Source organism: Bos mutus, chromosome 22 (genome assembly GCF_027580195.1).
Source record: "Bos mutus isolate GX-2022 chromosome 22, NWIPB_WYAK_1.1, whole genome shotgun sequence".
NCBI lineage: Eukaryota > Metazoa > Chordata > Mammalia > Artiodactyla > Bovidae > Bos > Bos mutus.
This window is the reverse complement of record NC_091638.1, coordinates 68,258,781-68,286,083: the sequence shown is the minus strand read 5'-3', so window position 1 is coordinate 68,286,083 and position 27,303 is coordinate 68,258,781. Positions and strand designations below refer to the sequence as shown.

The window sequence follows — 27,303 nt, the reverse complement described above, 5'->3', positions numbered from 1 at the left end:
TCCAGTACTCTGCCTGGAGAAGCCCATGAACAGAGGAGTCTGTCGGGCTATGATCCATGGGCTCGCAAAGAGTCAGACATGACTGAAGACTTGGCGTAGCACCAAGGCTAACTGCGGAGCCGCCTGTAGAGCGGGCGGGCAGCCAGGCACCGGCGCGCGAGCCGGCGCTCAGGCATTTGTGCTCAAGCGTTCTCGGACGCGCGTGCGCGCGCTTAGTCAGGGACCTGACAGCCGGAAGCAGGAGGAAGTGGTGGGGTTGAACCTGGGTCTCGCGCATGCGTGCGCCGTACAAAGCATTTGGCGGGTTTTTCCAGGCTACTCTGTTTTGCTCCCGTCACTGAGAAGTTCTGCAGTGGCTTTTAGGAAGCAGGACGTTCCAGGGGAGCGAACTTCTCAAGCTTTCTGTTTTCTTTCTCTAGGCGTTTGAGGGCTTCCAAAAAAAGAAGGAAATAGTGTTTCTCCGTGACTGACGACTGGGCCCTTCTGACCGCCTGAGGTCTTGGGCCATTTGGTCACTCCCCGCCTCAGGCCCTCGGAGGGTGAAAGGATCAGAGGGACCTCGTTCTGCTCATCGATCTCCAGGCTTGTGGGTTTCTTGGCGTCAGATCGGAGCTAGGGTGGGCCCGGCCCCGGTCCCCCTCCTGGGTCATCATGGCTGTGTCCGCCCAGCTCTTGGTGGAGGAGTTGCAGATCTTCGGCCTAGAATGCGAGGAGGCTGTGATTGAGAAATGTGAGTTCCTTGCCCCCTCTCTGGTCCCCAGCCCAGGTCCACCCCCTCCCTGCTCTATTCCGAGGTTCACCTCCCCTAGATGGGGCTTGTCGGTGTTTGTGAGATGAGTGAAACTGAGTTTGAAACTTTGAAATGCTCACAGGGTACTGCTTGGATCCCAACTGAAAAATAAGAATGTGAAGAATGGTTTTCAGTCAGCGCAGTTGCACAGAATTAGGAAAATGTTTAAAGCCCAACAGAAAAGCAAGAGATGTTGGGATTTTGAAATGCAGCTTTTTATTCCTGGCTCCTCCCTTTCCAGCCTACACCTTAACTTCTGCTGATCCATCACTTCTCATCAAAACTGTTGGTGGTCTGTGCAAATAAGAGTCCCTGTCCTGGGTTCCTAAAATTAAATTTTAGCTTTGCAAGGAACTTTAAGGAGCTTAGCAGCTGTTGCTGACAAAGTTTACAGGTGGAGAAACCTATTGTTGTTGTTGTTTAGAGGCTAGGTGTGTCAAAATGTTTTATGACCCCATGGACTATAGCCTGCAAGGCTCCTGTGTCCATGAGATTTTCCAGACAAGATACTGGAGTGGATTGCCATTTACTTTTCCAGGGGATCTTCCCAACCCAGGGATCGAACCCATGTCTGCTGCACTGCAGGCAGATTCTTTACCACTGAGCCACGGAGAAACAGATAAGGAGAGTTAATTGCCTGAGCTGGGCTGTGAACCAGATCTCCTGCGCCCACGTCCAGTAGTCCATTGTATTGGTGAGGCTCTAGGGCAGTGTCAGGAAGCAAACTCTCAGGAGGTGTGGAGTTACCGGTTTTAGAATCAGGATGATCAGGCATCTGCCTTTACCCTTCATCAGCACATTGAACTTCTTTTTTAATATAGAAAACCAGAATGCAAACGTTAATTTATGAGAGACTGGAATACTCTAAATTTTTATGTCCAGGGCATTCTCTTCCCAACAGGAGACTTGAATGAGAAGACCAATCATAGTCAGAAGTTTACTTGGTGAGCCTAGAGTCAAAACAAGAGAAATGAGTTGTGTGAACTAAGTTTGTAAAGGCTTCAATCCAAGATGCCTCCTGGTCCCATTTCGTGTAGGACCAAATTGGCCGTGATGTTGGAATTCTAGACTTGTGCTTCATGATTGCTAACCTCACCTGGACCTCAATATTGCCTGACATATCTTAGCATATTTCCCTGATCTGTTCACTCTGAGTCTCCTATGGGAGACATTCGTCACCTGGTCCTCCTTTGACAATCTTCTGTCCCATGCTCACTCTCAGCTGATGAACTTACTTTCTGTTTCCCTGAGAAAAATAGAAGGATCTGTGTCTATGCTATATTCCTTGCCTCCTCCCATTACAGTGAATAAATTCTCCATATTTCCAGCAAAAGCCACCCGCTCCACTTGAGTCTTGAATCCCATTCCTTCTCTCATCCTTAAGGACATCACTTCAGTAATTCTTCCCTTTCTTATTTTCTGTTTTCTCTCCGTAAGATATTTTTTCCTAGTAGCCTAGGAATGTGACTCTTACCCCAACCTCTAAGTACTCCATTGTTGCCCCATCCCACTCCAGTTATCTTCTCCCAGTTACAACAAATCTTCTCAGAACGATGGCCTCTTCTTCAGTTTTTCCTCTTTAAGCCCATTTCAGTCAGCTTTTTCATCCCCACCGCTTCACTGAAACTGCTCCTCCCAGGGTCACCAACGACCTTCACCTGGCCAAAGCCGCAGATGCGTTTTTCTGTCCGCCTTTGGATGAGCAGCAGCATGTGATGCCATTCATCCGGTCCTCTTCTTTAAAATGCATTTTCCTCTTAGCTGCTTGGACACTCCTCCTGGGTGTTCTAATGTGCATGCCACCACCTCTTAGCCTTTGCACATTCCTCTGCATTCTAAGCCCCAGCTCCTTGATGATCTCACCTGATCTCATGTGTTTGCTAGTGGTCCCCAGATTTATAACTCAGCCCAGACCTTTTGCCTGATCTGCAGGCCAGTCTGCCTCCCACATGTCTCCAGCTGGAAGTCTGATTGGCATCTCAGCCTCAGTGTCTGAAGCTAAGCTCCTGCTCCCTCTCCTCAGAGTTCCTCCTGCTGCCTCCCCATCTCAGTTCATAGTAACTGGCCCCTTCTAGATGCTCAGGCTAAACCCACAGCATCATCCTCATGACTTCCTCTCTTTACACCCCACATCCAGTCAGCAGATCCCAGGGGCTCTACCTTCAGGATGCTTCCAGTCTAGAGTCCAACCACTTCTCCCCTCCTCTACTGACACTGCCTTGACCCAAGCAACTGTCATCTCTCGCCATGGATTTTGCCATGGTTCTCTTCATTGGTCCCTGATTCCGCCCTTGTCCCCTTCAATCTGCTTAACACAGCAGCCAGGGTGACCCTGTTCATTGGAAGTCAGGTTGTGTTACTGTTCTATTCAAACCACCCAGTGATTTCTGAGCTTGCTCAGAATAGTTACAGGGGCCAGCAGTCTGCACCCCCTTTACCCTTTCAGCTTGTCTCTGTCTCCTCCTTCCTCTTTGCATCCCAGCCGTGGAGGTCTTGCTGCTCTTGCTTCTCCCTCAGGATCCTTGCCTGAAAGCTCTATCCCCTCAACACTGCCTGCCACACTCCTTTACTTCTTCCAAGTCTACTCAGATGTCATGCCCTCAATGAAGCCTTCCCTAATCACTGTGTTTAAAATTGCCAGCCCCCTGATCCCTCTCCAGGCTTTATTTTTTCTACAAAACACATTTAACCAGCTAACATACATTTTTTACTTATTTGGTTGTTTTCTGTCTCCTCTCCATAGTGAGCTGCGTGAGAACAAGGGTTTGTCTCTTTGTTATTCACTGCTATTAATATATCCTTGTGTCTAGAACAGTGCCTGTCCCTAGTAGGTGCTGAATAAATGACTATTGAATAAATAAAAGATTATTTTCACTTTTCAAGGTGAAAGCCACAAGAAATGAACTAAGTTCTTATGTGTCCAATTTCCCCCTACAGTGGTAGAATTGTGCATTCTGTATGGACAGAATGAAGAGGGAATGGCCAGCGAGCTTATAGCCTTCTGCACCAGCACACGTAAAGACTGCTTTACCTTAGAGACCCTGAATTCTTTTGAGCACGAGGTAAGAAGAAACTGTAGGCAAACTAATAATGTAAATTTCCGTGTCTGCTCTGTCGGAAGGTGGAGCACTGTATTGAGAAGAGTGTGTACCTTAGAATCAGACCTGGATCCCAGTCCCAAAGTGAGCTTGGACCAACTCTTTAATGACTCCTAACCTCAGTTTCCTCTTCAGTCAGTGGTCCCCATGATGTGTATATTTTATGGTTATTGAATGAATTGAGAATGGTTGTAAGTCCCTCCTAAAACTATGCTCAGCAGGTGGTAGTTTGTCAGCAAGTAATTGGTGTTAATATTAGAATTGTTACGTGTTGGAGAGAAACAGCGACAGGTTAAGTCTTTAGTCTATCATGTACATCTTCATTCTTCTTTTGAGGAATTTTATGTTTTCGATTATATTTCAAAATGCCCATTATTACCTCATGACTGTGGGAAACGCTTCCTCTATTACTTGACTATGGAATAATATATTCATTATCTTTTATTCCTCAGTTTCTGAGCAAAAGAGTGTCCAAAACCCGACATGGCGCCTCCAAGGACAAGGGGCTCAGGCACGCAGGAGCCAGAGACATTGTCTCCATACAAGAGCTGTATCCTTTTCTGCTCAAGGCCCTTGTATCAATCTACATATTGTATTTTATCATTTGTCTATAGTTGCATGTGTAAGTTAAGAGCAAGTAATAAGGGATCTCCCTGGTGGTCCAGTGGTTAAGACTCCGAGTTCCCAATGCAGGGGACGTGGATTCCATCTCTGGTCAGGAAACTAAAATCTGGCGTGCTACATGGCATGGCCTAAAAAAATTTTTTAAATAAATAAATAATTTTTTGAAAACCACAAAAAACATAAGAACAAACTCAAATTTAAAGTAATATACCTAGTATTCAGATTTCTTATTTGATCGATCCTTGCCTTAGATTTTGGGTGGAAGTTTATTGTTTCTCTTAACCAGTGTTTTTAGAATTGAAGTGGAGGAGGAAGAGGAGACCCTCTTGAACTCTTACACCACACCCTCTAAGGTGCGTGTACCCTGTTTGGAAATTGCATTCTACATGTAGCATTTTTTTTCTTTATTCTAAAAATATCAGCACAGCACTTGAAGTTCTGAAGGAGAAAATTAGCCACTCATACAGTTCCTACTCTGTTTCCACGTATGCATCTTCCTTTCCGATCATGTGCGTAGATGATTTTACATGATGGCAGTCCTTGTGGACACATAGTTATCCTGCTGTCTTCAGTTAGCATATCATAAAATTTTGGTCAGTGTGATTTCCCCGTAATTGCTCTTTTTGGTGGGAGTCTCGTTTTGTATCGGGTGGAGGCCCTGTGACTGCTGCTTGTCCAGTTTATGTGTTGGATCCCGTGGTAAGAGGCGGAGTAGAGCGGTGGAAGGGCACGGTCCTCAAAGCCTGAGTCAAAGGCATAAGTGACCTCGAGTGAGCTGCTTTTATCTCTCTGAGCTGCCATTTCCTTTCCTACATAATCAGGGTTCATTCATTCACTTACCGAGCAACTACTGTGAGCCAGACACTGGATGAACTGGTGAATGAAGCAGCCAAGGTTGTGCTCTGCCCTCAAGAAGCCAGTAGCCAGCAGATAATACCCCGTGATATTATCTTGAATAATATCTTGAAGGGCTTGAAAACTAAATGAACATGTAAAGTGCCAAACCCAAAGCAATGTATTCAATAATCATAGTTAGTCTTTATGGAAAATGAATTTGTGGCAATCCTTAAACAAGGAGCAAGCCTTAATCTATCAAAGTAAATTACACTGTAACAAAGAAGATGATAAGGGAATTCCCTGGCAAGAACCTGGTGCTCTCACTGCCAGGGCCCTGGGTTCAGTCTCTGATCTGGGAACTAAGATCCCACAAGCCACGCTGCACGGCCCCCCACCCAAAAAAAAAAGAAGGAAGGAAAGGTGAGTCATTTAAATGTGCTTGTGGAGAGCAAAAAAGCTAAAATGTTCACAGCATCAGAGTTGTTCATATTTGGGAGGACTGACTCGTGGTAACTCAGCTCTCAGTAGACTGATACATAAATCAGATGCAAATTTACTTAATTTACTGTTGAAGTATACACATTTCCGATGGCTGAAATACCACATTGAGGACACCTCATTCCTGCTACAGAAGTACTCAGGAGGCTCGAACACAGATCAAAGTTTGGCCATGGAATCATAGCCAAGAGATGAGCTGAAATGAGTCAACAGTTTGAAATATGCATCTGGAGCTCAGAGGAGAGGCAGACTGGATCTGGGGTAGAAACAGGAAAAAGACTTGAACAGTGCCCAGCACGTGGGAACTCGGGCATCAGCACAGCACGATGACAGGGTCAGAGCCCAGGGCTGGCCTTTCCCACCCAGACTAGTGCCAGGGGCAGGAGGGCCCATACTGCAGAGGTGAGTATGTCAGTGGTCTTAGCTTGTCACCATTAAATATTTAACTTGTGCAATGACAGCTACTCTTTTTTTATTTTAAAATATTTATTTATTTCTTTGTGCCAGGTCTTGGTTGCAGCATGTAGGATCTAGTTCCCCGAGCAGGGACTGAACCCAGGCTCCCTCCATTGGGGGTGCAGAGTCTGAGCCACTGGACCACCAGGGAAGCCCCACCAGCTACTCTTGCCCCCCGTGCTCACCATAAATCTTCGGGTTGTAGTCCGGCTCCCCACATGTCCCGCCTGACAGGGAAAGATGTGTCAGCCTGGGGATTTGAAGTTCCCGTGCTGCTGGCGTCATGCTTCTAATAAGTGGATAATCTGGCTATAACTTGGGTTCCTGTGTGCTGTGAGGATGAGCTCCCCCCAGGGTATGAGACTGCAGTCCCTCTGTATGTCTCGTTATGGGTGGATAACCCGGCCCGTAGTGTTAGCAGTGAGTCTCCTGAGCTTGCTTCGAGTGAGCACACCCCAGGGACGTCTCGAGCTGGTTTGCTGACACAGTCAGGTTTCACCACGTGGCTGAGGGCTGAGCCCGAAGGCTCTGCTCTTTCCTAGAGTCCTGTCCTCTTGCTTCATCCTGGGAGATGGACCTGGAGCTCTGTAGCCCCTATATATTAGAAGGATCTTCGGGAAAAATAGTTTGAGAAAAGCCTATTGAAACCATAAAATCTTTGCCATCGTTTGGCCCAGTAATCACTCCTAGTAAGAATCTCTGGTAAGAAATCATCCAAATTCCAGGAAAAGCTACGTGTGTGATAGCACCTCAGTATTTGTTGTCTCCAGAAACAGATACACCCAACAATAGAGAAGTAGTTACGTAGACTATTATGTATCAATTCCATCCACACAGCTACCAGAAAGGGTGAAGACTGACAAAGTAGGAGAAATGCTCAGAATTAATATAGAGCAAAAAAGTCAGTGTATACAATACTTCAATGAAGGATCATATTCAAACTAAGATTATAACTATTAGAATGTTTTCAATTGGAAAAATATTGAAATACTAGAAAGGAGTATTTTTAAATGGCTATTGTATAAGTGTGGTACATAAGGAAGGGTCCTTTTAAAATCTAGTTTCCATTCCAGCCACTTAAGGGTGGTTTCAAATCCTGCTTTCTCTATCCTTGCCTGTCTGTAGTCACCCCTGTAGGCAGCTTTGGTGGCATAACCTAAACCCGAAGCCAGGAGGAGCCCAAGGGCAGGGGAACGCCAGCCAACTAGCCGGCTGCCTGGTTTCCCTCCAGCGGAGGATTTTGTCTTTGCTCAGCCACAGTCCGTTGTCCCAGACTCTGGGGAGCAAGTGATCTCGGGATTTGCCAGTTTCACCCTCCACTCCAGGCATTTCTTTGGATTCTTCTTAATGAGCAAAACCACTCAGAAAACAAAACTGACCATCAGTGAGGCGTGTGCTAAATACTCTCCAAGTATGAGCTCACCCGTGTTATCTGCCTGGAGTCACTCCCTTCTTTAATTCTGAAAACGTGTGGTAGACTTTGCCAGAATAAATAGTAACATGGTCCCATCCCTTGACAGGAAAATGTGTCCGTGCAGGTTAAAACTGTGTGTGTAGCCAGACTCCCAGCTGCGGTGAAGCAGAGAGGTGGGGAAGGAAAGTGAGCACGCGAGCGATTTGACAGGACAGATCGCCTGCTTGGCAGTCCTGCGGGGGGATGTTGTTGGCATTTGTTTCATAGTTGCCTCCCAAATGGAGACAGCGTACTGCTGAGGACTGAATTACAGTTGCTGAAGTCTGAGATTCTGCTTGAAAGATGGGTTTCAGAAGAAACCCAGACCTGTGCGGTCTGTGCCCTTCATCCGGGCACGTCCTCCCTTTCTTCCTGAGGATATGCGCACTTCACTTAGCAACCTGGGTCTAGAGTGACTGGGCCCTTCTCCTGTTTTGCTTCTAGGGTTCTCAGAAGCGAACTATCACCACCCCAGAAACCCCCCTCACAAAGAGGAGTGTGTCTGCTCGGAGCCCCCATCAGCTCCTCTCACCATCAAGTTTCTCTCCAAGGTATGCATTCTGATAATTCAGCTGTCAGGCAGCAGGCCTGCCCTCCCCTCTCTCTGGTTACCTGGTGGAGGTAACCAGACACTACAGCCTGACTTAAGGAAGAGGGGTGGACGTTTCCCTCTGCAGTCGACTGGCTGGACGGCCGACTGCTCCCTCCCCTCCCCACCCTCATCCTGTGTGGAAAGTTACTGCTTCTTAGCTGTAGTTAAGGAAACTCACTTTCCACCCTCTTTTCTAGGGCTCATTTTCTAGCTCAGAAACTGATATCTCCTACCGAAAACAAACTGTCTATTCAGAAGTTGGGGAGCCTGTGAGTCTCTTGTCAGGAGGAGGCTAATAGGTTTCCACCTGCTTCTGTTAGTTCATGTGTTGTTGGTTTCTTTCTTTCTTCTTTTTTTTAGGTATTTATTTTTTAAAAAGAAAAGCACGTATCTTTGTTCATAATGTTGCGTAACCTGTTCTTTGTTCCTCACTCAGGTTACAACTAGTTGCTGAGTTTTCTTGTCCCTGAACCTACCCCAACTTCATTGGTATTTTATCCCTGCTGCCACTTCTGCACATAAATCCACAGGGATCACGTGTGACTTTTGGAAATCCATAAATGACACGTGTTCCATGAGAGAATTCCGTAGTGGGAGCTCTGCTGAGGAGAAGAAAGGGCTTTAGGTGCTGCCGCATCGGGATGGGGCAAAAGAACAGTGATGTGAACCAGTTAGGGCGACACTGGCTGCCGGGAGTCACTTCTAGACCAAGCAGAGCTTAAGACTTGCCAACCTAAGACTTTCTGTCACATCAGAAAGGAGGTGATAGGGACCTCCCTGGGAGTCCAGTGGTTAGAACTCAGCTCTTTCACTGCCGTAGTCCCAGGTTTGATCCCTGTCAGGGAACTAAGATCCCACAAGCCACTTGGCAGGGCCAAAACACACAAAAGAAAAAAAAAAAGGGAGCGCTAGCATTGTTCAAGATCAGAGCAGGTCAGATTCTTCTTTTTTTCTTCAATTTATTTATTTATTTGGCTCTGCCTAGTCTTAGTTGTCGGAGAAGGCAACGGCAACCCACTTCAGTACTCTTGCCTGGAAAACTGCATGGATGGAGGAGCCTGGTAGGCTGCAGTCCATGGGGTCGCTAAGAGTCGGGCACAACTGAGCGACTTCACTTTCACTTTTCATTTTCATGCATTGGAGAAGGAAATGGCAACCCACTCCAGTGTTCTTGCCTAGAGAATCCCAGGACGGCGGAGCCTGGTGGGCTGCAGTCTATGGGGTCGCACAGAGTCGGACACGACTGAAGCGACTTAGCAGCAGCAGCAGTCTTCGTTGCGGCATGTGGACTCTTTAGTTGTGGCATGTAGACTCTTGGTTGCAGCCTACAGGGTCTCATTCCCCAACCAGAGGTTGAACCAGGCCCCCTGCATTGGGAGCACAGAGTCTTAGGCCCTGGACCACTGGGGAAGTCCCCTGAAAGATAGTGGATCCCGAGGGCAGATTTGACTTTGGTGTGGCCCACTCCTGCTTTCAGGAGTTTTCACCCTGGCTTCCGAATAGAACTTTCTAGACTTAGAAGGGCATCTTTGGATGCACAGAGATGGCTGGTTACAGAGTGGTTCTTGTAGGTGCCAGCACCATGGCAGCAGTTCTGTTCTCTCAACAAGCAAGACTTTGAAACTTGTAGATCTGTTTGCAGCAGACCCCGTGTGAGCATCTTCCTGGGTTAAAGGGCCGGCTGTAATGTGCACCTCACAGAGCTTCGTGCTTGGCGCAGTCGAGATGCCCTGCCTAGTCATTCTGTAATGCACGCTAGTAAAGCCGACATCAGAAACTGGCTTCGTAATTTATGAAAGTAACTTCTAAATTATTCAGGTGGAGGCAGCACTGGAGACAGAGGTCATTAGTCAGGCTCGTTTGCTGCAGCCTCTCTGCAAAGGAGGAACCGGCAGCACCCACTGGAACAGTGCCCACGTAGAACTGGCTCCCGCAGGGTTTCAGGGCATCAGATGAAGCCTGTTGTAAGCAGGCCTCTCGGTGCACTGTGTTCACAACCAAAGGCTTAGAGGACCTCGCTGTCCTCTAAGCAGATCAGCCACACTCGTGTGTCCCCGGAGGTGGACTTTATCAGCGAGTGAGGAGAAAGACAAGAACTTGCCGATTGAGACTTGGAGAATGGGAGTGTTTGTTCACTAGCTGACAGAATTCATTGCCTGTCCACCTCCAGAGACACTGGGGAAAGCTGATTCCCTTTCATTTAACTTCATTTTGTTACTGTTTCTACCTTGAACTGTATCATGAGGTGTTACGTGTACACAGAGCAACTTTCGGCTTATCCACAGTTGAGGCTCTGATGATATTCTAACAAATGCTAAAAATGCATAAGGAAGAAAATGGTACTTGAAACTGGCTCTTAATCAATTCAGAGTTTGGGTTTTGTTTTACTTTGTTAGTTTTAAGCCAGAAGAAGACCTTTTAAACTGTGTCTCTGTGTCTAAGCTTTTCTAAACACGTTTGGTATTCCTCAACCCCACTCATTCCTAAAATTCCTTAAAGGTCCAGAATGTCCAACCCCATTAAGCTGATTAGATTTATAAAATGTGAGGCCAGGCTGGCATGCCTCCAATCCCAAATTTCCAAGAGGTAACCTCATCTTAGACTCCTCTCCTTTTAGATGTGAACGTGGTAACTTTGATGTCTTTTGCTTCCAATCAGCGCTACTCCCCCTCAGAAATACAGCTCGAGAAGTAACCGGGGAGAAGTGGTTACCTCCTTTGGCTCGGCTCAGGGGGTGTCTTGGTCCGGGAGAGGAGGAGCTAGTCCCCTCAGCCTGAAGGTCTTGGGACATCCAGAGCCGCTCACCGGGAGCTACAAATACATGTTTCAGAAGCTCCCAGACATTCGAGAAGGTATTTGTTTTTCCCTTTGACATTCTGGAGGGTATAAAACCACCTGGAGGGGCTTGAATCAGTAACAAAGCGTCAGCTAGGCTGGTAGAACAAGTTCAAGGTTCCCTTTGATTGATAGATGTCCTCTGGGCGCCCCTATTAGGAAACGGATATGAGATGACCACTCTCAATAATTCTCCCAAATCACAAGCACTTTGCTAAGAAAAAGCACATAACCGTTTCCCAGTAACAACCACTTGAACTGTGTAGAGGAAGCCAATTAGAGTGTTAAAGGAAGCGGAGACATTTATGGCTTCTTCCTTGGAAAGACTGGAAGGCTCTTAGGGTTGTTCTTGGCTTCCCTGAAACCCCCCTGACCACCTGAGTAAGAGGCAGGCTGGGGAGGGATCCAGGCCGACTTTGGGACTGTGACCTCATCCGTGACCCCTCCCTCCCCCCGACCATGGCCAAATGGAAGGCCGGGTTCAGCAACCAAATATTGGGCAATTGGCTCGGGCTTGAGCAGCTTACAGACTGGCTGCTGTCCTTGGCACCCTGCCTGCTTCTGTGAAATGACTGACTTTAGTGTTTTACAAGGTGCTGTGTTTTCTCTGCTTGGCAAGTAAAATGTCTTAAACACGCTTTTTCCCTCTGGGATTTCAGTTCTGACCTGTAAGATAGAAGAACTTGGCAGTGAACTCAAGGAACATTACAAAATTGAGGCTTTTGCTCCTATTCTAGTCCCAGCACAGGTAAGAGTTGTTCTAATAGTCTTTCCTGATTGATACTGTTTTTTTAAATCAATGATGAAAAGTCAACCTCCAGCTTCCTTTTCACTAACTGTCTACCTTCTAGTTAGAACATCTACCTTGGATGAACTTGGTAAAATGGGTTATAAGTGCTGTCTGGTTTTGTGACCAGATTAAGTCATTTGCTTTGCACTTGGGTTAGAGCCTTGCGTGTAAACAAGATTGAGGGCCTTAAGCATTCAAGTGTCAGGATATGAGAACAGCAGCAAAGTGAGGATTTCCAGAAATGGTGACTCATGGTCTCTCCCCTTCTTTGGTCTCTGTCATCAGGGATCAGGTGCTGTGAATAATGTCCACGTCATACTTTAATCTAGCACGTGTACAGTGCTTTCTCTCTAGCATGTACGCTAAGGGGAGATGTGTTCTCCGAGTTTCTTTACGGCGCCTCTGTCACATATTTGCATTCAGAGGAGAATGGTCAGCTGGGGAAGATATGTAAAACCGTGTCATATAAAGAAGATTCGGGGGAGTTGGGAGGAAGTAGTGGAGGGGAGGCTGGGTTGTACAATCTCTTGGGGAAAGATTAGACTTCCTCGGTTTGCTCCCGGGAGTGAGAACAGGATAGAGGAAGCCACCGAGAGAGGAATTTCAGCTCAGTTTAATGAAGAACTTCCTGTTACAAGGCGGTATGGTGTGTGGTTAAAGGATATGGCCCTGGAGCCAAACATCTGGGCTTCAAACCCACACTTTGCCCACTGTTTGACGTTGATTAAATTATCTAACCTTTCAGCTGCTGGTTTTTCTCATGTCTAATATGGATGCAATAATAATATCCACCTCACAGTTATTGTGAGAGTTAAGTGAGTTGATACACATAAGCCTTTAGAACAGTGCCTGGTGTTCAGTGAGCCCAGTAAACCAGAGCTGTCATTAACCGTTATTCAGGAAATGGGTGAAGAAGGAAATGGCAACCCACTCCAGTATTCTTGCCTGGAAAAGTCAGTGGACGGAGGAGCCTGGCGGGCTGCAGTCCATGGGTTTACATGACTGAGCACGCATGCATGAGGAAGGTGGAGGGAGATGGATAGGTTGGTAGCGATAAGCTGGTAGAACTTAAAAAAAGAGAGAGAGATATGTGGTGAGCGGGCTGCCAGTGGGGACGGTGGGCTCGGGCGCAAGTTCCCCTTCACTGGAGATGCTGTGGCTCAGACAGCCACTTAGAGGGGCTGGGGCATTAGATGGTGGACGGGCTAGGTGCCCTTTAAGGGTCCTTTCACCCCTGGGAGCCAGTGATGATACTTGTGGTCGCCTCGGGCTCAAAGTGATGCGCCACCAAAAACATGAGTGCTGTTATTGGAGGGCTGTTTTGCTCTCCATCGGGCGGACCAGATTGTAAGCTCCTGTGTCCCAAAGACTGTTGTTCTCCTGTGTATCTCGGTAGGAGCCCGTCACCCTGCTGGGCCAGATCGGCTGTGACAGCAACGGGAAGCTGAACCACAAGTCAGTGATTCTGGAGGGAGATTTGGAACATTCCTCAGGCGCTCAGATTCCAGTGGATCTATCTGAGCTCAAAGAATATTCTCTATTTCCTGGACAGGTGAGATCAGGGGTGTGTCTCCCCTCTGGATGCGGCTATGCTATTTGCTCCTGGTGTGTGTAGTGAACTGTGGCCAGGTGCCCCGCACTTTTGACCTCTGATGCCAAGAGGTGTAACTGGAGCTCAGGCACCAGAGCGGATGCCAGTGTGGGGGTTCCAATCCCCTGTGTGCTCCGACCTTGGCTCTGGGATCTGCTGCCAGGTTTCAACCCCAGCTCCACCCCGCAGGGCGGATGACTGTGGCGATGTTACTTAACCTCCCAAACCCAGAGTGTCCTGATCTGTGTAATGGAAATGATAATCCTCACCTTATAGGAATGTTGTAAAAATGAGATCACCATGTAAAGCGTAATTATTATTACACTAATATAACCCCCTTCATTTGTTTTCTAGAAAAACACCCCAAGCTTACAATTACAGAATGAGAGTAGCTGGACAGTACTTGTAACTCTATCACAGTAACTTCTTCCAGACCTCCTGTTGACCAAGTCTGTCTGCTGCCTGCCTTTCAGGTGGTGGTCATGGAAGGAATCAACACCACGGGTAGAAAACTTGTTGCCACCAGACTCTACGAGGTACAGTGTGTGGGCTTCTCTCCATCCTGGAGCCCATCCTCTGTAAAGGCCTGTTGATTCGCTTCTCAATTCTCTGTAGAGTATGACCTACTTCTAGGTCAGGGCTTAGCAAACTGCTCCCCTAAAGGGCCAGACGATACATATTTCAGACTCCACAGACTTGGTCTTCATACAATGTCAACTCTGCCATCGTAGCACAAAAGCAGGCACGAACAACCCATTATCCAAAAAGCGTGGCTGTGTGCCAGTGAAAGTTTACTTACAGCAACAGGCAGTAGCCAGATTGGCCGTAGCTTAGCAGCCCCTGCTCTGCAGTGACCCTCTGCCGGCTTCCAGGGGACGTGGAAGAAGTAGCAGCACCTGCCCTCCCAGGCAGGACACTGATCCTGCAGTCGCCCGTTTTGCTCCTGCTCTTTCCTGGGTGTGTTTTGAGTTTAGCCGTGACCTCATGCTACCGGGTGTCTTGGCCACTCTGAGCAGTAGAGGAAAAGGGAAGGGGCATCAACTCTGTGGTCTTCCCTAATAGCTCAGCTGGTAAAGAGTCCACTTGCAATGCAGGAGACCCCGGTTCAATTCCTGGGTCGGGAAGATCTGCTGGAGAAGGGATAGGCTACCCACTCCAGTATTCTTGGACTTGCTTGGTGGCTCAGCTGGTAAAGAATCCATCTGCAGTGCTGGAGACCTGGGTTCGATCCCTGGGTTGGGAAGATCCCCTAGAGAAGGGAACAGCTACCCACGCTAGTATTCAGGCCTGGAGAATTCCATGGATTTCGTAGTCCATGGGGTCTCAAAGAGTCAGACACGACTGAGCGACTTCCACTTTCATCAACTCTGTGGGCTTTTCGCTCCAAGGAGCAAGACACCCACAAACAAGCCCCCATTCAGTGCCCACCCCGTTCCTGACCAGAGGCGGAACCTGGGGCAAAACCTCACCACAGTTTTCTCTCCTGTTTGAAGGGTGTGCCGCTCCCGTTCCATCAGCCCGATGAAGAGGATGGAGGTGAGCTAGACTTCCAAGGGTATTTTGCCAACAGTGCGGGTGGAGAGGGGTGGGCCAGGGTCTGGAGCACAGTTCCTCTGGCCCTGGGAAAGCTTCAGGAGCTGTGAGAGAACCATTCTGGAGCTCCAGGGCGACCGCAGATTCATGGGTTCACGGGCCCTTTGTGGAAGGCCAGGGGTCTGAGCCTGTGTGGCTGGTCAGCCTTACCTCCTGTGCTCTGATTCCACAAGAGCTGGCATTTCAAGACTAATGTTTAACAGGTGTTTGAAGGTTGCTTTGAAAAAGAAAAAAAACAGTGGAATTCCCTGGCTATCCAGTACTTAGGACCCCAAGCTCCCAATGCAGGGGCACAGGCTCCATTCCTGGTTGGGAAAGATCTTGCATGCCATGCGGCCAAAAAATGAAAGGGAAGGGGGAAGAAAAGGAAAAAAACAAGAAAAGGGTAAAGAGCACCAATTTAAAAAAGAATTCCTTTAAATGCCATGTGATATTCTGGACAAGGAAAGGGGACATTAGTGGAAAAACCAGTGACATTTAAATAAAGTCACGAGCTAACACTAACATACCAGTATTAATGCCTTCGTTTTGATGAATGTACCCTAGTTATGTAAGATGTTAGCATTAGCGGTTGCTGGGTGAAAGGTGTACATACGGGAACTCTGGACTCTGTTTGGGACATTTCTACAATTCTAAGGTTATTCCAAAAAGGAAACTGTATTTTAAAATTACACACATTTCTCAGGAAGCCTAGACCATCTTGGTAGCTAACCTAGATGAGAAAAGATGAACATTTCAGTAAACTTGGCTTCAGAACAATTCCAAGCATTTTTGTAAGCAGAGCAGTAGGCTGTTGAGGATTAGCAGGGAGATAGCTGATGCTAGCTGTATTGTCAACACCCCCTCCACGTTAATGTTGTGTGAGGTCATCCTTAGAGGCGGCCTGGAATTGGGAGCAAGATTTAGGAGTTTATGACCTTGCACATTCTCTCAGGAAGTAAGTGTTTATGGAAACTGGAGTGCTGGTGTTGAATCAAGTTCAGGTAGCAAAGGGGACAGACAGGGCTGAACTGCCCGGAGCCGGAGCTACGCCATGGAAATCTTTGGAAGCAATTGAATAAGTTGCTTTTGTTTTGTTAATAGTCATTTATTTATTTGGCTGCACTGGGGCTGCATTGTGGCATGCCGACCCTAGTTCCCTGACCAGGGATCGAACCTGAACTTCCTGCACTGGGAGTGTAGAATCTTAACTGCTGGAAGTCCCTGAAAAAGTTGTTAATAGACATTTTGTGAGCAAGGTGTTGGGCTCAACACCTGGGTGTGGAGACACAGAATACATGGACCTGGCCCCGGGCGCTCACCGTTTACCTGGGGCCGGCGTCTCCCGGGCGCCTTGGAACTGAATGTAGCTTTGTCGCCTCCCCTCTGCACAGCACCAGTATTACTCTCCTCCTTGAATTCTCTATCTCAGTTCAGTTACTGCTACGCTCGACTAACAGTGGCCCTCATTCCTGGAATATATTCCTGAACATATGACTTTATATGGCAAAAGGGACTTTGTAGGTGTGACTAAGTTAAGGCTCTCGAGATGGGGGTTGTCCAGGTGGGCTCAGTGTAACCACAAGGGTCCTTATAAGGAAGGGCGGGAGAAGGCGGGTCACAGAGATGGACATGTCAGGTTCTGGCTTTGAAGATGGAGGAGGGGCCGTGGGCCAAGGATGCAGGCAGCTCTGGAAGCTGGAAGGGGCCAGGAAAGGATTCTCCCCAGAGCCTCCAGAAGGAATGCTGCCCTGCCCACACCTTGATTTTAGGACCTCCGACCTCTTGGACTGTAAGATAACAAATGTGTATTGTTTTAAGCCACCAAGTTTGTGGTAGTTTGTTACCAAAACCATAAGAAGCTAATAAAGCTGCCTGTTAAGAAGTCAAGGATCATTGGCTTTGTTGTAAGCTACAGAACCTGGTTCAGACTAACTTAAGAGAATTTGTTAGGGGAAACTCAGGTAGCACACAGCCCGGACAATGGCCGGAACAGGCTTACAGCCCGGATCACGGCTCAGCAACGCCAGGTGTCCAGGTAGCAGGGAGTCCTGGGCTGCACTGACCAGGCACCTCAGCTGGATGGGTCAGTGCCCGTCTTTTTTCTGTCCTTGCATAGTTCACCTTGAGATTCTGGAATCCAGAGGAGAGAGTAAATGGCTTAAGCCAGTACATGCCTGCTGCTCTTTGGCTGGGGAGGACGGTGCACCTAACTTACATCTCCATAGGGCAGCCGGTGGAGGGGAGAGGACCTTATGGACGCCAAGGCGGATTCTCTAAAAGGAAAGCAGATGCTTTGAGGAAAAGGGCACCCCGAAACAAGGCCCTGCACCCCATAACACGAGAGTCTCCCGTCCCAAGCCTTGCCCCCTAGCTGGTCTTCCCAGACCCCTCGATGTACCAAATTCTCCAGCTACTCTCAACACTGATGGTCCCTCCCACTGAGCTCGCAAACCTCAGTGCTGTTGGGGACCTGCCTTGCCCGGGCTCCCGAAAAACTCTGCTCTCAAGTGTAAGCAAAGTCACAAAAAGACAAATACCACATGATTCCCCTTAGATGACGTTCCTAGAGCCATCAGAATCATAGAGGTGGTTGCCAGGGACTGGGGGAGGGGGAGCAGGGAGTTAGTGTTTAACGGGTGCGGAGTTTCATTTTTACGAGATAGAAAGAGCTGTGGAGATGGAAGGTGGTGACAATTGCACAACATTATGGATTTATCTAATACCACTCCAGTGTTCTTGCTTGGAGAATCCCAGGGACAGAATAGCCTGCTGGGCTGCCAGCTATGGGATCGCACAGTCGTACATGACTGAAGCGACTTTGCAGCAGCAGCAGCAATACCACTGAAATGTTGGCTTAAACATGGCTGTGATCAGGAGGGATTTCCCTGGTGGTCCAGTGGTTACACTCCGAGTTTTCACTGCTGAGGGCACAGGTTCGATCCCTGGTCAGGAAACTAAGGTCCTGAGACCCACGCAGCACATCCCCCCGCCCCCCAAAAAAGTTGAGTTTTGTGTTGTATATATTTTACCACCCAAAAAAAAAAAGTTAAGAGGAAAACCACGTAAGCAAACGTCACTTTGATCAATTCTCTCATGACTCCCACCTTCCTCCCATCGTCTCTGGAGTTCTGGTTGCTTGCACACTTGCCTGTCTGTGCAGCTCATGGAGGACTCTTTGAGGGCAGGGTGAGGTCTCATTCCTTTCAATCCCCAGAGTTGCACATGTGGGACTCTTAATTGAGTCCCGAGGCTTCTTGCCCTCATTGTCCTTTCTCCCACCATCCCAGCATCTTCTCATCAACACCTTAACAATCCTTTCCGGCTTAGATTCTGAGCAGTTCATGGTCCTGGTGGCCTGTGGGCCGTACACCACATCTGACAGCATCACCTTTGACCCCCTGCTCGACCTGATCACCATCATCAACCGCGACCGACCGGACGTCTGCATCCTGGTAGGGCCCCTCCAGGGACAGTTCACCTAGGGAGGCACCGAAGGGAGAATGGGGTGGGCGTAATCTTAGAAAAAGGTCTGATGAGGTTCTAAATTTTTAGGAAGAGTGTCAAACTCTCCTCCTTCTTAAAAGTATTTCTGAGTTCTTGGTCTCCCTCTTTGGCGAGGTGTGTGTGGTCTTTGTTTTAATGTTTGTTTATCTGGCTGCACCGGGTCTTAGTTGTGGTGCGTGGGGTCTCTGATCTTCGTTGCAGCATGCAAGATCTTTAGCTGTGGCGTGTGAAATCTAGTTCCCTGACCAGGGATAGAACTCGGGCCCCCTGCGTCGGGAGCAGAGTCTTAGCCCCTGGCCCACCAGGGAGTCCCTTTGTGTGCATGGTCGTAATCAAAAAGCCCAAGGGGTTTGCCACCTGCACTGACTTTTCAGTATTTCACCTCTTGTCTAATTACTCCCATTTGTGGACTCATCTCTTTTGAAAGCCCAGAGTACTGCTTCTTGGAGGTAGATTGCCCTTGCTGGGTTGAAGGGGGAACAAAACCCAGCATTATAGGAGGCAAAGCAGCTAGTGACGGCCCAGTGCCTGGCCATCCAGGAGGCTGTGTCCTTCTGCCTGTGATATGGCTGGGCACCATCCCACCCCCGCCACCTGCCACCTGTCCCAGCCTGTACAGGCAGCCTTGGAGGGAGAGATGGACCCTGGGCAAAGAACTGCTAGGATCGGGTGTGTGAGGGTACTCAGAGGCATGTGCAATTCTGATGTGTTCTTTTGGTACCTTCGTTTCTGCAGTTTGGCCCTTTCCTGGACGCTAAGCATGAACAGGTTGAGGTAAGTGGCTGGGGCTGGAGTCAGGGAGAGACTGGGTACTCGCATTCAGTCAAGGCCTCACTGTTACTTTCATTTCTTGGAGTTTATCCTGCATTTGTAACAGCCTAAATGAATCCCTGTGGCTGATCAGAAAAACATGATTGCAGGGCAAGTCTAATAAAGGTACTGAATGTGAGGGCTTCATTTCACCAGAGTACAGAGCCATCTGGAAGCTGAGGTGGGTGGGGGAGGGGATCCAAATATCTGAGTCCTGGTCCCCTTCGTGTACACGTGTGGCTCTGGGGCAGGAGGGTGGGGGAGGTGCCCGTGGTCCCCCGGAGCTGTGCCTGTGAAAGCCCTTTGCTGGCTGCGACAGCTCTGGGCCCTGAGTGTCACTGTCCTTTGAACTTAACACACAAATGGCCCTTCTGGAGGGGTTTCTTTGTTTTTTGTTTTTTTTTTTAAATTTTCAACTGCTGGGTCTTCACTGCAGGCGAGCTCTTCTCTAGCTGGGCAAGTAGGGGCTACTCTTCAGTTTTGGCGTGCAGGCGTCTCGTTGCAGTGGCTTCTCTTGTTGCGGAGCATGGACTCTAGGGCATGCAGGCTTTAGTGGCTGCGGCACGTGGGCTCAGTCGTCGCAGTTCCTGCACTCTAAAAGCACAGGCTCAGTAGTTGTGGCACAGGCTCCGTTGCTCCTCAGCATGTGGGATCTTCCCAGACCAGGGATCTCCTGCATTGGCAGGTGAATCCCTTACCCCTGGGCCAGCAGGGAAGCCCTCTCAGGTTTACCAGCCACAGCAAAGGCTGCAAAGCTCGTCCTACTCCTCCCCTCGGCTCACTTTCAGGACTGATTCTTCCCTGACCTCCTTGCCTGCTCCCAACTAGACTCAGTTCTCAAAAGGACAGAGACCTTTGTCTCGTGTATCTTTGCATCTCCTTCAGCTCCTCACCCAGCATCTGCCCCCATGGCCGTCTGACCAGCGCTCTACAAGTGAACAGACACCAAACATTCACCCTGTAAATCTCCTTTCTTTTCTTGCAGAGCTGTCTGCTGACGAGCTCATTTGAAGATGTTTTCAAGCAATGTCTCCGAACAATTATTGAAGGAACACGAAGGTCAGCATTCAAAATACTGGGCAGAACCTTACATTTCCTGAGTTTCTCCAGGGCTCCCCGTTAGTGCTGAAACCGTTCAGAAGTCGTGGTAGTTCCATCCTTGTATCCTTTTGAACTGCGGAGATCAGCTAGAACCCTTGCACTTCAAGCGCGCCGACCCTGAGTGAAGAGGCATCTTTGTAAAAACAGAGATAAACACGCTGGAAAGGACAAGGCTGCCCAGACTTTCGCTCTTCCCTGGCTCTTTCTGCATTTCCTTCCTTTTCTCACTCCCTTTTGTAGAAATTCATGTTCCCTGGGAATCTTCCCGGGGTGGGGCTGGGGAGTGTTTGATGGCTTACAGCACAGAGTCCCAGGGGGCCTAACATCTCCTGTGAGTGAGAGTTGGGGGGTGAGCCCAAGTCCTTCCCCGAGTCAGTGCTTCGCTGGTTTCACGGCGCCCCGCGACAGCTCGTACGTGGGTGGGGACGCATGAGGGTGGGGATTTTGAACCCTTGCCACGGACTGGAGGGATGGGACTGGGAAAGGTCATAGCGGTGATGAGGGCTGGGCAGTTCTAATTTGAGAGAAAAGTCTCTATTCCAGGAAGAGCCTAAGCTAGAAGTAGAAAGTTTTTCTGGAAGCTGACACCCCCATTTCCTGTCGCTCCCCTCCAGTGCCCGGGTTCAAGAGAAGCTGCTCTTGGTGGTGGATCTCCTCCTCCGGGGATCTGCCTGCCAGGACCTGAGCTCATCGAAAACAAACATTCCTGAGGCTAAGTGTAAAATACGTCTGGAACAAGGGTGGTTTTTGAAACAAGATGTATAGTCTTTCGCCCTTGGCGGTGAGAACTGATCCCAGCAATGATTAGCTGTCATTCTACCTTCTCATCCCAGCAGGGTAGGCCTCTCGGACTGGGGGAGAACCCCAACCGACCCCAGAATCGGGGGGCTCGGATCGTGCGGTGTGACAGCCTGCAGCTGGGCCTGCCACTCCCTTCTCCCTCCCCCACTCCAAGTGACACGACAGGTGTCTTCCCTCTGCACCCCCAGGGTTGTTGGGACCCTGAATGAGTTTGTCAGACCTGGAGGCTCCTCAGGAGATAAGTCCCTGAAAACCAGGGGCAGGCCTGGTGTCTCTGTTTTGTCAGCCCTTGGGTCCCCTCCGGGATAGGCAGGGACCGCCCCGCACACCAGCCGGGTGCTTTCCCTTTGAGATGGGGTTGTTTTTGGTTCCTCACCCCATGTGGTATTGACAGCAGTGCCACACAAAGAACAGACCGGGCATTGTTGCCCTGGGGGTGAGCTCCCAGCACCACCAGGCACTTTCATCTGCAGCCAGAGTGCGCCTCGGGGAGAGGGGCTGCCCACCCTCCCCAAACAGTATAAAAATGGCCCTCTTTGGGGGGATTTATTTTTACTCTGAGGGGTCAGCAGTACAGAGCACTGAGCCCATTTATCAGTGAAAACCAGAGCCCATGAGGAAGTGCCGCCTCCCTCCCGGGAGCCCAGCAGAGCCCCGGAGCTTGAGGGAGCGGCTGCGAGGCCCGGCCCACCATGATGTGTGAAGTTGTGCAATGCTCAGCATAGTTGGAATTTTCTCGCGGATCCCTCCCCCTACAACCCGTGTATAACTCAGAGCAGGAGGCCCGTTTCCTCCTTAACTGTTGCTCTGCCAGCTCCTGCGAGGAAACAGAGCAAGTCCACGTCTTAACAGCGGCCGGCTGCACCTCTGCTCTTTGTGTCCATCACACACTGAGCCCCGGGGGTCTGGAACACACACTGTCCCCTCCAGGCCACCCCTCGCTCGTTTGCCAGGCTTCAGCACCCAAATTGGTAGTCTTGGATAATCACAGGGAACTTCTCAGTGGCAAAGGGACAGTAACTCATTTGCAGAGCACCCTTGGTCTCGAGGTTCAGATTTTCCGCTGCAGAAGTGTCGGCTCACGCTTTGAGCAGGCGTGACAAACAAGTGGCACGTGTGTGAGCATCAGCAGCACCTTTATCCCTCGTGAGAGGCAGCTGTGTCCCTATACCTGCACAGGTGGGTACCTGCCTGTGCCCACCTTTGGGAAGCCTTCTCGTCTTAAGCAAGAGAGGGCGCTAGAAGTGAAAGCTAGTGGTGGGTGTTGTTCAGTGGCTAAGTTGTTAACGTTTCTTGTGGTCCCATGGACTGTTGCCTGCCGGGCTCCTCCGTCCATGGGATTCCCCAGGCACGGATGCTGGAGACGCAAGAGAAACAGGTTCAATTCCTGGTAGGGAAGATCCCCTGGAATAGGAAATGGCAACCTGCTCTAGTATTCTTGCCTGGGAAATCCCATAGACAGAGGAAACTGGCGAGTCCATGGGGTCACAAAGAGTCGGACATGACTGAGCAACTGAGCATGCACAGGGATCGAACCTGAATCTCCTGCTTGGCAAGTGGATTCTTCACCACTGAGCCACCAGAGAAGCCCAGCGGATGTCAGATATGCCTCCAAAATAACACCTTCCACCTTAGGCCCCTCTGCCAAGGACAGCGAGGGAATCAAGGAGGTGGGTTTTTTCCCTCTTCTCTCGTGTGGCTGGAGAGGATAAGGCGTCGGCCCCTAGAGTTTCGGGGTTTCTCTTCCCTTCTGTGTTATAAGCCTCCACAGAGGGAAGTCTGTCATCTCTGCTCCTACTGTTGCTGGTAGATCTCTCTTTCGTGTTTGTCAGACCGTCAGCTGAGGAATAAAAACCAGCCCTGGTTCCCCGTGTGAGGCGGAGGGGCAGGGAAGGGGCATGGGCTCTGGGAGAATGCACCATCTCTCCCCTTCCTGGATCCAGTCTGCCTGCCTGGTCCCTCCCGAGGGAAGAGCCCCCAGTCAGGGAGGCAACTGGACACCTAAAAGCCACATCTGTTCACCCAGTGTGAAGAGTCAGAACTTTGGCTTCAGCTCTTGGTCTGAGGAAGGTGAAGATGTCTCAGTCTCTCAGCTGTGTCCGACTCTCCAAACCCGTGGACTTCAGCCCTCTAGGCTCCTCTGTCCATGGAATTCTCCAGATAAGAATACTGGAGTGGGTTGCCATTCCCTTCTCCAGGGGATCTTCCCAACCCGGGAATCGAACCCGGGTCTCCTACATGGCAGGCAGATTCTTTACCACTGCGCCATCTGGGCTCTGAGGATTTCTGGTCACATCCTTGTCCTTCCTGGTTTTCTAGATCTCTGTCTCGTCTTCCCTTTTTCTGCCGGTCATCCTCTTCCTCTCTCAGTAGAACATGATGCGGAGCTGCGAGAAAACATGTCCTGAGCCCGTCGAGGTGGTCGTGTGATAGAACAGCCCGTCTCTCACACCCAGTACCCCATGGGGAAACAGCAGCCCCTCCTCATGGAAGAGCTCTGTTTGAGCATCTCCCTTAGAAGCAGGCTCTTGTCTGAGGCCCTGACACTTGGAATCTGTCACCCGGCTATGAGCTGTGTTCATCTTCCTTCTTCTGACATGTTTTTTTTGCAAACCAGCTCCGGCTCCCACCTCATCATCGTCCCGTCGCTGAGAGACGTGCACCACGAGCCCGTGTACCCACAGCCTCCCTTCAGCTGCTCCGACCTGCTTCGAGAGGACAAAAAGGTACACGCGTCCCCTCCGTAACAGCAGGCAGCCGAGTGCAACGTGCCGGTGGCGACCACCCAGCTCCATCTGGAAGTGGAGGGTGGGGAGATGGAGGGCCTGACTCTCAGCTTCTCTTTATCACAAGCACATGTGTTATGTACTGTGTGTTGGACTTTCCGTGGTCTCCCCAGCCCTCTGGATCCCCCACTTTCCCAGAGGAGAAGTTTCTAACTGCGACACACTAACACCTGCCCCGCCCTTCTCGTTCCAGCGAGTGAGGCTCGTGTCCGAGCCCTGCACCCTTTCCATCAACGGAGTGATCTTTGGTTTGACATCCACCGACCTGCTGTTCCACATGGGGGCCGAGGAGATCAGTAGGTGAGAAGGGGCTTCCAGTTCCACGGGCAGTTTCTGGCCCTCTGGACCCTGGTCCTGTCCTTGGCCAAAGGCCTGCTGGGCAGAGTCTCAAACGGGCAGTCCCTAGAGCAGCACTTTCTGCCAAACCCTTTGGCCACTGAGTTTCTCTGCACCCACAGGGGGCGGCGGGACACGCATGTGTCTGTTACCATTTGTCTGCAGTGTTTGAGGCCCTGCGGGGTCCCTTCCATCCTATCTTTGCCCCTAATTTCTAGTCATAGACATTCATCTACTTTGCTTCCTTCGCCACATGTGTGACCTAAACAAGCTGTCCATGCGCATGGGGTGACTGTATTTACCCTGGAGGGTATTCCCCCTCCCAGAACAAGGTATTACTCTGCAGGGGATCAGATGCTACCGGGTCTGTTGAGCTGAGGCTCAGCGGTTCAGTTCTTCCATCACCTGTGATGGGAAGGAGTGTGGAGCCATTCGTGTGTTAGGCGAGATGGGTGTGTGCAGGTTGGCTCTGGTTGGAGGTGCAAGGGTCACCCAGCTACAGCTGGCCCCTCGAGGGGCAGACCCCACGTGCTCTCGCACGGTGTGGGGCTGATGACGGCCTGCCTGGGCCTGATCACAAGGAGTTCCCGCTCTTCCCCTTCTCAACCCAGTGTCCTGCTCAACAGACCGAGCTGTTTACAGATACGTCTTTAAACTTCCCCAGAGGCAACTTCCTGTCACACACCTTGGCCACATCACTTCTCTCTAGTTTAAGAAATCCTCCCCAAAGAGAAACAGGTGCCGAGAGACAAGTTTCCACATTCCGTTTCTTGCTTTTCTTCCTTCTGCAGTTCTTCTGGAACTTCAGACCGGTTCAGCCGAATTCTTAGACACATCCTGACCCAGCGGAGGTGAGCCCGCCCGGTGGGGCACCTGCCCGTGCCCGGGGTGCTTTGGAGTCACAGAGCTCGGACAGATTTGACTTCAAGAACCTTCCCCAGTGGACGTGAAAGTTGCTCAGTCGTGTCCAACTCTTTGCAACCCCATGGACAGCAAGGAGATCAAACCAGTCAATCCTAGAGGAAATCAACCCTGAATATTCATTGGAAGGACTAATGCTGAAGCTGAAGCTCCAATCCTTTGGCCAGGCCACCTGATGCAAAGAGCCAACACATTGGAAAAGACCCTGATGCTGGGAGAGATTGAGGGCAGAAGGAAAAGGGGCAACAGGGAATAAGAGGGTTGGATGGCATCACCGACTCAGTTGACATGAGTTTGAGCAAATTCCTGGAGATGGTGAAGGACAGGGAAGCCTGGCCTGTGCAGTCCCTGGAGTCACAAAGAGTCAGACACGACTTAGCAACTGGACAACAACAGCCTTCCCTAGGCCCCACCAGGGAGCTCCCTCCTGGCATGACAGGCCTGCTCTGTCCCCCAGATACAGAGGCGGGGAGAGGCAGGGTGTGACAGCGTGGAAACCAGCGGCAGAGAAGGAGTCCATCTGGGGACGGCTCCCGAGTCCGCTGCTGCTGACTCTCTCTTCCTCTCTGCAGCTACTACCCGCTCTACCCACCCCAGGAGGACATGGCCATCGACTACGAGAACTTCTACCTCTACGCTCAGCTGCCCGTCACCCCCGACGTCTTCATAGCCCCGTCAGAGCTGAGATACTTCGTGAAGGTGGGTTTGAACTCAGCCATTTCCCAGCAATGCCGGAACCAGTTCCCTTCTGGAGCCCTGGCACTTAACTCCTCTCGGGTCTGCTGGTGGGGACAGTGGCCTCGTTCCTTTGGGGGAGGGGTAGGAGTAGAAAACAAATCTGTTAGTATAATGCTTAAGTGATGCGCCCTTGCTGCCCACTGCCACCACCCCACCCCACCCACGGCATGGCGCTCAGGCAGCCCAGCCTGGAAGCCCCGGAGGCAGCTAGGAAGGCCCTCGAACCACGGTTCTCACCCATGGCCACCTCGGGTGACCTGGGCTTGCCTGTCCCCTCCCTGAATTCTGAGATGAGCTCCCAGCAGCTCTTGGGCACGTTCAGGTTCGGGCTCTCGTGGGGGAATGTACCCCATCAACCTCCTCTTGCCAAAGCAGAGCCAGTCCAACCTCAGGAGGTAAACCTTTCACGCTGTGAAACCAATAGAGCAAGTTTGTCTCCACGTTTGGGAATTGGCTGAGTCACCTTCTTTATTTTGTTTTGGAGACACAAGAGGGACTCAGAGTTTTCTGTAATAAATTAACACATTGGCCCGAAGATGGTTTTCGTCTGCCTTTGTTTCCAGTTTCTATAACATCCTCTGGGGCTGAACCCCTAGATGAGTCCAGCTTCTTCACATCCGTGCCCATGGTTTCAGCCTTTCCAGACCCACAGTCACTCTTTCCTCCCCTCCAGGACATCCTCGGCTGCGTCTGTGTGAACCCGGGGCGCCTCACCAAAGGCCAGGTGGGGGGCACCTTCGGCCGACTCTACCTCAGGAGGCAGACCGCAGGCGGCGAGGGGCGGCAGAGTCCGTGTGCTGCCGCCCAGGTGGTCAGGATCTGAGCCGCTGTCCTTCGTCAGCCCCGTCGCGCAGGCCTCACAGACGTCGGGACTGGGAGTAGCCCCCTGACAGGGTCCCAGCAGTGGAAGGGGCAGGGGCCCTGCGGGAAGGCCTCGGGCAGCTGGTCCCCACCCCTGAGTCCAGCTTCTCTGGAAGAAAACTGTTGTTTCTTCCTGGACACTTAGAGTCCAGAGAGAACTGGCCGTGGGTGCAGCACGCTCAGGAAGGTCAAGGCTTTACGATTTTGTATATGAGTCAGACAGGAAAACAACTTTTGGAGAAATAGAATAAATTCTGTAACTTCTGCGTTGAATCTGTCTTCCACTCCTTCTTTTTCCTGGTAGTG

The 27,303-nt window shown here is 50.2% G+C and overlaps 1 protein-coding gene across 1 annotated transcript; it reads left to right on the top strand.

Moving 5' to 3' along the window:
• Positions 1 to 273: 273 nt before the first annotated feature.
• Positions 274 to 27,303, top strand: POLA2 (DNA polymerase alpha 2, accessory subunit). The gene is made up of 18 exons (XM_005894058.2): positions 274 to 730; positions 3,728 to 3,852; positions 4,341 to 4,438; positions 4,808 to 4,865; positions 8,201 to 8,307; positions 11,007 to 11,200; positions 11,843 to 11,931; positions 13,370 to 13,525; positions 14,038 to 14,100; positions 15,058 to 15,100; positions 18,467 to 18,591; positions 19,379 to 19,417; positions 20,439 to 20,512; positions 23,973 to 24,081; positions 24,335 to 24,441; positions 25,269 to 25,328; positions 25,971 to 26,097; positions 26,810 to 27,303. Exons 1-18 carry the CDS (start codon positions 652 to 654, stop codon positions 26,957 to 26,959), a joined length of 1,803 nt encoding a protein of 600 aa, XP_005894120.1. The 5' UTR covers positions 274 to 651; the 3' UTR covers positions 26,960 to 27,303.